Source organism: Echinops telfairi, unplaced genomic scaffold (genome assembly GCF_000313985.2).
Source record: "Echinops telfairi isolate 266 unplaced genomic scaffold, ASM31398v2 ScPeMD7_70;HRSCAF=299, whole genome shotgun sequence".
Lineage (NCBI taxonomy): Eukaryota > Metazoa > Chordata > Mammalia > Afrosoricida > Tenrecidae > Echinops > Echinops telfairi.
Window position 1 is genome coordinate 61,999,942 of NW_022103968.1, and position 11,776 is coordinate 62,011,717.

The 11,776-nt window shown below is 44.1% G+C and overlaps 1 protein-coding gene across 1 annotated transcript in view; it reads right to left on the minus strand.

The window, feature by feature from the left end:
* The window catches only part of PPA1 (inorganic pyrophosphatase 1), a 30,664-nt gene extending 28,600 nt beyond the window's left edge, over nt 1-2,064 (minus strand). Inside the window, exons 1-2 of the mRNA XM_045291684.1 lie at nt 2,049-2,064; nt 561-611 (exon numbers count right to left, since the gene is read on the minus strand). Of these exons, the coding sequence (XP_045147619.1) occupies nt 561-611; nt 2,049-2,064 (67 nt within the window). The remainder of the gene's footprint in view (nt 1-560; nt 612-2,048) is intronic.
* Nucleotides 2,065-11,776: the final 9,712 nt, after the last annotated feature.

The window sequence follows — 11,776 nt, forward strand, 5'->3', positions numbered from 1 at the left end:
ACTAGTTCATTTTATTTTTTGCAAAATTTTTGATGAGCACAGTTTCCTTAAACATTTTGTTTTTTTCTAGGGTACTAAAGGTTTTGCCTTACAGACATTTTTATCTATATCCTTATTGGCTTAAAATTTTTTTCAAAACAATAATATAGTAAATGGGAGGACCTCTGTATTAAATGAAAAGCTAGTAAGATACATGTCTAACGTTAGGAGGCACACCCCTTTCTCTGTCTCCATCCAGACCTCCCTGTCTGATGGACAAGCCCACTGATTTTCAGAAGGCAGAGACTCGCTGACCTTTTGAATACTATAATACACTGTTTTACGGTAGTTAGAAAAAAAGGCAGAAACAAGAAATAATGGAACAATAGAACAGCCAGTGAAACCATGTCATGTAGGCCTCTAATTTAAAGGAAGATCTGCAGAATGTGTAGTAAGTAGAATCGAGTCCAGAGACTTTTGTTTTGTTTTTTAAGGGCATGTGCTTTTGATTGAGAGAGGGCTAGTGGCACAGTGGTCAAAGCACTCAGCTGCTAGCCAAGAGGTCAGCAGTTCAAACTCACCAGCTGTTCCCAGGGAGGACGATGTGGCTGATTGCTTCCAAGAAAATGCACCTCCTTGGAAACCCTATGGGGAGGCTCTACCCTGTGGAAGCGTATGGAGAGCCGCCTCACAGGGTACCCGTGAATCAGAATCGACTTGATGGCAGTGGGTGGTGGTGGTGAGCTTTTGTTTCCATTGTCTGTCTACTGCCTGTGAGCAGACACACAAGTTTTCTTGGGAAAACTATCCTCTCTGACCGACTCAGGAACAGAGAGAAATGACGCAATTATGTGCCACATAGACTTGCCCTGTTTCCTCCTGCCAGTTCAGAGCAACACAATCAAACCTGCTGACCTCTGGACTTAACACACTGGCGCTTGTTTTATCGAATGTCTTTGGAGTGCCAATCAGTGCCAACTCCAAGCAAACGCCCCATCCTGGCTCGGACCAGGCGCAAGTCAGTGTTTTGTAACTTTTCCTTGTAGGCAAGGGTGGACATTGTTTTAGACCTAGCACAGCACCTGTTTAGTGAATGTTTGCTCGCTTCATGGATAGAGTAACTAATCAAAACCAAAAACCAAGCCCACTTTCCAAGGGGTGGATGGCGCCCTCCACAGGAAAGAGTGGAACTTCTCTCAAAGGTTTCTGAGATTGAAAATCTTGTCGGGCGCACCCAGCCTCTCTTTCTCCCTTGGAGTGACTTGTGCATGCCAATCACCCAGTGCTTCGCCCTCAGGGTCACCAGCACTCCTTAATGAGAAGGAGAAAAGTATACTTTAAGGACATTAGTTTGACAAGGAAGAAACTCAGCTACCACCACTGAGTAAATTCCAACTCATGGCAACCCTATATAGGGTCTCTGAGACCATACATCTTTTAAAAAAATCATTTTATTGGGGGCTTGTACAACTCTTATCACAATCCATCCATCCATCCATCCATCCATTGTGTCAAGCACATTTATACATTTGTTCCCATCATCAGTCTCAAAACATTTGCTTTCTACTTGAGCCCTTGATATCAGCTCCTCATTTTTCCCCCTCCGTCCCCAAACCATACATCTTTACAGGATCAGACAGCCTCAATGTTGTTCCTAGGAGTGGCTGATGGGTTTGAACCACTGACCTTGCAGTTAGCAGCCTAACCCACAGTGCCACACAAGGGCTTCTTAACTGTTCTCAAAGGTCATCTCTTATTGCTCAGTAACCAAACACAATGGCACTGAGGCTGTCGGCCCTGTTGGGGATGTCCAATTTCCTTCGACTTATGATTGAGTTCTTTCTTGACTTGACTTTCTTCTCTGGTCACTCATTTCTTATTGTCCCTTAACCTTCTCTCCATTTAAGCCCGTTGCTGCTGAATTCACTCTGACTCGTGGTGCTCCCTTCTGTCTCTTTATCTGCCTGTTCATTAACCATCCTTGTCTTTCGGACTTCTCATGCTCTCTCAAACAGTTGAGCACTTGATGATTAGCCAAAAGGTTGGCGGTTCAAACTTAACCAAGTTACCTTGGCAGCCAGTCATGGCATTCTGCTTCTGAAAGGTCACAGCTTTGAATCCCCTACGGTGCAGCTCTATCAGCTCTACAGCAACTCCTGACAAAATCCTCTGGCTCAAAGGTGGTTAATGCAGCAGATCTTGCTGGATCTTTAGCCAATGCCCTTCACTGACAACTACCACCCGTCTGTCAGTGGAGGACTGTGTGTTGCTATGGGGCTGAACAGAGTTCAGCAGGACTTCCAGACTAAGACAAAGTAGGAAGAAAAGTCTGCAAACATCCTTCTAATTATTAGTCACTGACAGTTCTGTGGATCATAGCAACCTCATCGACAATTCATCATGGGAAGGGTGTATGGTGTAGGGCCAGGCAGCATGGGCCACCATGAGTCAGTGGCTCGCCTGACGGCAGCTAACACTAGCAGCATTCCTAAGCGATTTCACACAGACCTGTAGCATCAGCTGTTGCTAGGTGCCATCGATGCCGCTCTAAACACTGTCCAGTGCTATACTAACTTCAAAACTGATGCCACGTTTGATCACAATGTTGCTGCTACTATGTCAGTTCATGGCCGGGAGGGTCTGCCTCCTCTCTGTTGATGCTCTACTTCAGGCATCCTCAAACTACGGCCCGCGGGCCACACGCGGCCCGCTGAAGACATTTATCCAAGCTGCCAGGTGTTTTTGCCCCATTTTGTTTTTTACTTCAAAATAAGGTATGTGCAGTGTGCATAGGAATTTGTTCATAGTTTTTTTTTAAACTATAGTCTGGCCCTCCAATGGGTCTGAGGGACAGTGAACTGGCCCCCTGTTTAAAAAGTCTGAGGACCCCTGCGTCTACTTTGCTAAGCATAATGCCCTCCAGGAACTCGTCCCTCCTGGTAACATGTCAAAGTATGTAGACGTAAAGAACATGGTAGCTATGCTTTCTCCAGAACAGAGCCCATGGTATATGGTATCTTTATTATTTGTTATTATGTTCATATTATATATAATATATGTGTGGTGGCTACATAATCTGGTGTCCACTTGAGACTTAAGAGTGAAGGAGTGGAGTTTAGCCTGTCAATCAGGTCACAGCTTGATGACCTCATTTGGAGACGTTAAGGAGATGAATAGCTAACTGGAGGGGAGACACACGCTCACTCCCTGTGAGACATTATTGACAACAAACAGCCTGGGGGAGCTACGCTGATGCAGCCAGAGCCCTGGAGCTGGAGGAGCCATGTGGAGGCCCACACCAGCACTGAGATGCCTCTACTGTCACCGGATCCACAAGACTTTCCACCTACTGGCCTACGACTTTCCTGCATTCGGCATTATTGCATGGCTGCATGAGTCTAAAGAGGAATATATGGATTAGTATGGGCTAATATTGGACTTATGGACTTGATCCGAGCTGGATGTTTCTCAATTTACAATTGCTCTTTTAAATTAAGCTCTTTCTTCTATACATTTGAGTCTCCCTAGATTTGTTTCTCTAGTCTACCCAGACTAACACAATATGACTATATTATACATTTCTATATAAATGTATTTTAAAACATAACTATTATCTTTGTATACAATATACTAACATATAAATATGACATATTTATATGTGTATTATATATTTTATATTTATTTATCATTCTTTGTGAGCACCATCATTCAAATGCACCCATTTTTCGGTGTTCTCCTATTCTCTGCCCTGCTTTTGCACACATATGAGGTGACAGAAACTGCCATGGCTCGGGTGAGACACACCTTAGTCCTCACGGCTATTTTTAACTCTTTAGAGAGGTATTTTGTACCAGATTTTCGCAGAGTAGCTTGATTTCTTTTATTGTTATTGTTTAGAAGAGTCTTTATTTGGTTATAACTGGACTGCTAGAATCTAAAAGCAATTCTTTGATTACAGTCCCGAGTCCACATCTCAGTTCATCTTTAAGGCTGAAAAACTCATTTATCACCTGTTTAGGGTTCAAGCAAGCATGAACAGAAACAAAGCAAAAGCAATAGATTAATTGTAACTTCAAGAAGAGTAAGCATGCAGTTGTATGAGCCCCCAATAACATGATTTTTTTAAAAAGAGGAAGCATGTATTACAAGGTATATTTCTTATACTAAAAGAAACAACACCAAAATTGATTATAGCATCCTGGTTACCATCACAAAATTATACTGTAACATCCTGGTGATGATGACAAGATTAACTACACCATTCAGATGACAACATCCAAGGGAACAATATTGAATCAGAACAAACCATACATTGAAGAATAGTCAAAACTAATTGTAGTGTCCAGAACCTGGGAACTTGGAGCACATTCTAAAATTAATCCCCAGCAGAGACTTTCCCATCAGGGGAGGGAGAACGGGCAGGTCAGCTAGCAGTCAGCTTTCTGAACGGGCAGCTTACAAAATGGAGTTTCTTTTGCTCGTCTGCCTCATTCTCTACTCCTGTTATTTGGGAATCAAATCGTCGATTCTTCAGTAACTTCTGCACTCAGGTTGGTAGACTGGGTTCTCAATATCATAAGCTTAACAGCTTCTCTGGGGTTTTGGTTGAACTCTCCAGGAGCTTTAGCTTTTCTACATTCAAGATAAAGTTTCAGAGTCTCTTCTGACATCTAACTTTGTCTTTTTTTCTTTCCTGTCTTTTTAATGACCTTTTGATTTCTTCATGTCTGATGCCGTCCCACAGGTCCTCTGGTCTTTCGTGTTCACTGCTCCAAATCTGCTCTTGAGGGGAACTCGTCATTCAGGCCATCCTTGATGCTCACCTATGAACGAGGACTGCCACCTATAGACGCTCATCTTTATAAGTTTTATTTATAACTTATTATAACCACGCTCTCTGCTAGGTTATGCTGACTAAGTACAACATGGTCTGAGCCCTTACAAAATTTCTGGTCTGGACGGAAGAGAGACCTCAGTGAACAATTACAGTGGGCTGGTTATGTGATAAAGGAAGGAGCCCTGGTGGCGGAGTGGGTTACATGTTGGGCTGCTAATGACAAGGTCAGCTGTTTGAAACCACCAGGCCCGCCACAGGAGAAAGATGAGGTTGTGTGCTCCTGCAAAGATTGATAGTCTCAGAAATCTAAGGGGGCAGTTCTACTCTGTCCTAGACGGTCACTACGAGTCGGAATCAACCCAATGGCAGCGAGCTTTGTTTTTGCTTTGTTTTTAATGTGATAGAGGAAGTAGGGAGCATTACATTATCGGATCACTGTATTTTACCTCTTCATGGAATGACCCTGGAGCACGAGAAGGAATCCAGAAGGCAAAGGGCACAAGGCAGGAGGCAGAAAGAGCTTTAAGAGAAATGAAAGTATCCCCTCTTCTTCCCTTCCCCCCTCCTCCCCCTCTCCCATGTCCCCCCGGAACTGTCAGTCCCGTTGTTTTCTCCTCCAGATCGTTCATCCAGCCTGTCCTATCCAGATAGGCCTGCGGAGACAACATGCATAAAAACAAGACAGAGCAAAACCAAGCAACAAGAAATGAAAGTAGAGAAGTGACCAGGCCCCCGTGGTAGAGCCTCAGAAGCCACAAGGTTGCGTTTGAACAGCCTCTTAAATAAGGTGACCAGACATCCCGCTTTTGGTGGGACAGTTCCGATTTTGAACAATTTTTCCTGCGTCCCGCAGCGTTTTAAAAGAGTCCCAGTTTTTGGAAAGAATGTACGACAAGCCAGGGTATACGGTTTTTGGCTGCCATGTGGCTATTTCGCCAGGATATGAGTTTTATCAATGGTGTCCCGCTTTACCAATGTTAAAATCTGGTCACCTTATCAAGAGGGATGAAAAGCTTAAGCACTTTTTTTTTTTAAGCGGGAAAATGACAATCAGAATGGCTTTGAAAAAGAGACTGTGTCAACAGTTTGGCCCTAGAGCAAGGGTTCATAACTCAGGCACAGGGAGACCCGGTAAGAGGTGTTGTGGGTGACACGTGGGGCCCTGGATTTGGGTGGCAAAAGAGGAAACAAAAGAACGAAAAGCTCAAACCAGTTGCCATCAAGTTGGTTCTGCCTCCTGGGGACCCCGGGTGTCAGAGAAGAGCTGTGCTTGTAAGTTTTCAAAGACAGTTTTCAGAAGGAGAGGCTCGGAGTGGCCTTGGAGTGGGCTACTCTCTAGCTTTCCGATTGGCAGCACAGGCCCTTAGCCACTCACACTGCTCGGGCCTCCTTGGCAGAGGGAGAAGCAAATCCTTGGGAATAATCATACCCTTTACCATCTTGAAAACCTTCTCCAAGGCCTGCTTCCTTCTGGTCACTTATCCCAAACTCACTATTCCTCCTTCTAAGGAACATTCTGGCTGCACTTCCTGCAAGACAGATTTATTCATTCTTTAAAAAGTTTCCCCTTTATTTCTTTGTGACAGTGTTATTAGCACTTCATCCACATGCCATTACAATTGTCACCATATTCGATTCGACAACATTTTCTTCTTCCTTGTAGCCATTGTGATTCATGTAATTGCTTTGTTTTTTTCTAATTGTGGCAAAAACACACACAACAGATCATTCTCCAGTTCCACAGCTTCTCCTTGTCTAATTCAGTGTCGTTGATTACGCGCTCCGTGTCCTACAACCATTATGGATGTCCTTTTCCAGATGATTCCACCACCATTGACAAAAACTCAATGTCCCTCACCAACAACTCTTTCCCCTTCACCTTGGTAACCATGGGTCAAGTTTGGTCCCCACCCCACCCCCGCGCCATGGTTTTCTTGACTCACATCCCATACACTTCCATGATTAGATTGCTTTTAAAATGACTTGTATATGCATAATCACAATCATTCTAATGCTTCCTCCCTCTCCCTCATTCATTGTTTGCTCCCCAAATCTCCTTACCCTTCCTCTCTTCCAATCCCCAACCCCAGGTCACCGAGAAACCCGAGCATCAGTTATTTTCTCTGTGTATCTCCTCCTTCTGGGCTTCACAGACTGGGAAAACCAAAAGAAACCATGAAATAAAATAAAGTGGTAAAGATAAAATAATATAAAGCTAAATATATAAAAATGAGTAAGAAAAAAAGAGAACACCATCAATATGTAAAAAGGCAGAAAATGTTGTCATGGAACAAACAAGAAATACTTGAGCCTAGAACAAACTCAGGTTGGGTCCAGAGGGAAGTCAGCTGACCAAGTATCACGGTCCGTCCAGCAAAGTCAAGTTCAAGATGGCCTCTGTCTTAAAGTCAAGCTGTTCCTGCCAGAGGCTCATCCGACTGGACACTCTGCAGATGGACGTGGGCTCCCACTGCCCTTTACCATTTAGGCTCTGATACTTTTCCATTGATCATATTTGGATTTTGTTGTCATCATCTTTGGATCACACAGGCTGGTGTGCTTCTTCCACGTGGACTTAGTGGACTCCTCACTTACATGGCTGCTTGTTTGAATACAAGCCCCTCCCTTCCCAGAAATCCCCAGTAGCGATTGATTTTAGAATGTACTCTTAAGTTCCCAGGATCGGGACATTGTAATTAATTTAGATTATTCTTTTATATTGCTCCTTTGGATTATTATCTATATTGTTCCCTTTGATATCTTAATACAAATGGTGAAATTCATCTTACTATTCTTATTTTGTTAGCCAGAATGTTATAATCAGTCCTGCTATTGTGTATGTGTGCTTTTTGTTGTTGTTGTTGTTTAGTAATAGATGTACCCTGCAATGCTTACTTGCTCTTTTTGAAGTTTTAATTAACCCACTCATTTTGCGTTCTGCTTTTGTCACACATTTGCTTTAAGTCCCTGACAAAAGATAAATGAATTTGTGCTTTTATAGGCTCACTGAGATTTCCACTTGGGGCTGCTATGAAGGGAAACACTCTTGTTTCTCGGTAGCCCAGCTAACTGAACAAAGACTCTTCTCAATTTGCAGACGTGATTTGGCTGTCATTTATTTGAACCCGCAAGAAATACAAGCTTTTAAGGTTCCAGATGCTATTCTAGTTCACAGCGGGCACCATCTCCTCTCTTCACCACACTGTGCTGTAGCACCCTTATCTTCAGTGATCTCTTCATGAAGGCGAGTATTGAGCAGGGCCATGTGATCAGAGCTAACTGTTCTTGGATTGGTACTAGGGTTAAGTGGGAGTTCAGAATCCATTTGATTGTCTATGGATTATGCTGGGCTCTGGTTTACTTTGGCAATCATATTATGACAAAAACAAAACACCTAAGACCACCGCCACCGCTGTGTTAGTTGCGGTTGACTAGGGAAACACACCCAGAGACACTCATATGTGTAAGAGAGAACTTTATACCGAAGAGCAATTGTACATTAAGAAAACATCACGGTCCAGTCCATAAGTCCTATATTACCCCATATGTCAATACTAGCCCATCAATTCCTCTTTAGACTCATGCAGACATGCAATGATGCTGAATATAGTAGGGGAGAAGTCTTGTGGATCCAGTGGTGGCGGAAGGGTCTCCACATGGCTCTACTCCAGGGCTCTGGCTGCATCAGTGAAGCTCCATGTGGCTTGTCAGCAGGAAGATGAAGCAGAGAGTCAGTTTGCGTCTGGCCTCCATTGAGCTATTATCTCCTAGGTGCCTCCAAAAGAGGTCAGCAAGCTGAGACCTGATTGACAGGCTAAGCTCCACCCATTCGCAAGTTGACAAAAGATTATGTAATTACCACAACCACCAAAAGCAGCAACCCAACCAACCAACCAACCAACAAACAAAAGGCAGAAAAACTAAAACCCAAAGAAACAAACAAAAGCATTGTCAATCACGGAATAAGGCAATTGCATTGATAACATCAGCACTTTTTCTAAGGCTATAGCACTCCAGGCAGGGCCGGTCTGAGGAGTCCATTCAGTGAGTTCCACCAGGAGCCACAGCCCAGGAGTCATCGCCCTGCACAGCTGGGTCACACAGATGCAGCTCTGTTTACCCTGAGCATGGGGGTTGGTGCCAGGGGAACGCTTCCTGTATCAATTCTTACCAGTGCATCTCCCTGCCCAACAGATCAGAACCTGTCATATCAATGCAAGGGGCGGGGGTGGGCATCGAGGAACTAACTCTATGGTGATTCTGGGTCCCTTTCCATTGGACACCCACCAAGTCAGGGGTTGCCCGCAAGGCTTAAGGACTGCCACTTCACAGCCCCGATGGCCACTCTCTGCTTCCTCCCCCATCAGAGGAACCCACTCCTCAGTCCAAGGGTTCCGCAGCTTTGAGGCAGGGCTCATTTCATTCAGTGGGGCCTCTATGTTGAGGCCTTTGGGTGTAGCCTCTGGGGATACCATGCTGCCTGCAAGGCCGGTGTCCAAGATCATCATGGGTACCAGACTTGTTCATTCTTCTGGCCATCCATGGCGCATTTCATATTCTTTGCCAGCACCATATTTCAAAGACGGCCACTCTATTTTTGGTCTTCCTTATTCATCAAACCTGGTAGAGAGTCCAGGAAGAGGAAGAAGACCTTCAACAAGACGGCTGACGCACTGGCTGCTACAATGGGCTCAAACGTAAGCAATCTTGAAGAGGCTGACGAGGGACCGGGCAGTGTTCCCTTGTGGTGAATAGAGGGTGGCTGTTCAGAGCCGACTCGACAGCTCCCCCCAACAATGTCAGCAACCATTTCCTTGGTCATCCACACACGTCCCTCCCCACAGTGCACACAAAATACACTCGTTCTCTCCTGCAAAAAGTTTTAACCAATCACACCAGGGCCAGCATTCAGCAATTAAAAGTGATCTGCCCTCCTCTCCCTCACATCTGTACTCAAGACACACAGCTGAACAGATAGATCCCTATTCAATCTGTCTGCTGTGCAAATAATCAGGATTGGAGGAAGGCTTATTAACAACCTGCGATACGCAGATGACACGACCTTGCTTGCTGAAAGTGAGGAGGACTTGAAGCACTTGCTGATGAAGATCAAGGATTTTACACTTCAGTATGGACTATAGCTCAATATAAAAAAGACCAAAATCCTCACAACTGGACCAGTAGGTATCATGAAAACAGATAGAAGTTGTCAAGGATTTCTTCTAGACTGGATCCTCAAACCATATTCATGGAAGCAGCAGCCAAAAGATCAAATGACACATTGTATCAGGCAAATCTCCTGCACAAGACCGCCCTCTTTTTTTTTAAAGATCATTTTATTGGGGGGTCTTAAGGCTCTTATAACAATCCATACATCAATTGTATCAAGCACATTTGTACATATGTTGCCATCATCATTTCCAAAACATTTTCTTTCTACTTGAGTCCTTGGTATCAGCTCCTCTGTTTTCTTTACCTCCCCCACCCTCCCACCCTCATGAACCCTTGATAAATGATAAATTAGTATTGTTTTCATATCTTACACTGACCGCTGTCCCCCTTCACCCATGTTTCTGTTCATTCCCTTTGGTGTGTGTGTGTGTGTGTGTGAGATTAAACATCAATCGTGTGTGTGTGTGTGTGTGTGTGTGAGATTAAACATCAATCGTGTGTGTGTGTGTGTGTGTGTGTGATTAAACATCAATCGTGTGTGTGTGTGTGTGTGTGTGATTAAACATCGATCGTGAGTGTGTGTGTGCGTGCGTGCGTGCGTGATTAAACATCCATCATTGTGATCGGTTGCCCCTTTCTCCCCCATCTCTCCCCACCTTCCTCCTACGCTCATGGTATCACAACTCCCATCATTGTTCCTGAGGAGTTTATCTTTCCTGGAGTACATGTGTTGAGTGCTCTTTTCTGTACTAGTGTACATGCTCCAGCCTAGCTGGATTTGTAAGGTAGAACGGGGGTCATGATAGTGTCGGTGGTGGGGCATGGGGGTGGGGTGAGGGAGGGAGCATTAAAGAGCTAAAAGAATGTGGTATGTTTCATTGGTGCTATATTGCACCCTGGCTGGCTCGTCCCTTTCCTGTGACCCTTCTGGGAGGGGATGTCCAATTGTCTACAGATGGGTTTTGAGTCTCCACTCTGACTCAAATGATTGTTTGTTTTGGGTCTCCTGATGCCTGATACCTGATCCCATTGACACCTTGTGATCGCACAGGCTGCTGTGCTTTTTCCATATGGGCATTGTTGCTTCCCTGCTAGATGTGTACTTGTTTAACTTCAAGCCTTTAAGACCCCCTATCTTCTAATAGCCGGGCACCACCAGCTTTCTTCACCACAGTTGCTTATGCACCCATTTTGTCTTCAGTGATCATATCAGGAAGGTGAGCATCACAGAATGCCAGGTTATTAGAACAAAGGGTTGTTGTGTTGAGGGAGTACTTGAGTAGAGGCCCAATGTCCATGTGTTACCTTGATACTTATGTACATAGACCTATATCCCTATCATTATATTTTATTATATATATATTATATTTACATATATGTGTGCCTATATTTATCCCTCTATAAATGTCTTTTGCCTCCTAGTTTTTTCTTCTATTTCCTTTTACTTTCCTCATATTTCACTATCATGTTTGACCTTCATTCAGGTCTCAGTAATTCCTATCAGCTACATTGCACTTGATCAAACCCACCAGACATTCTACACCCTCCATGCCATTGATTTTATATCTCTTATTGTTCCCTTCTTCTTGGGTTTGTTGGCTACCTCCTCCCTTTCCCCCAACTCCCCATATCCCCTGTCCCCCCCGCAACCTTTGGTCCCGTTGTTTTCTCCCCAGGATTGTTTATCTTGCCTATATTATATAGATAGACATGGAAAGAAGAAAGAAAGAAAGACCTATCAATAGTTCCAGGTCTGTCTGCTGACCCTCATGTATGTTTTTCAATCGA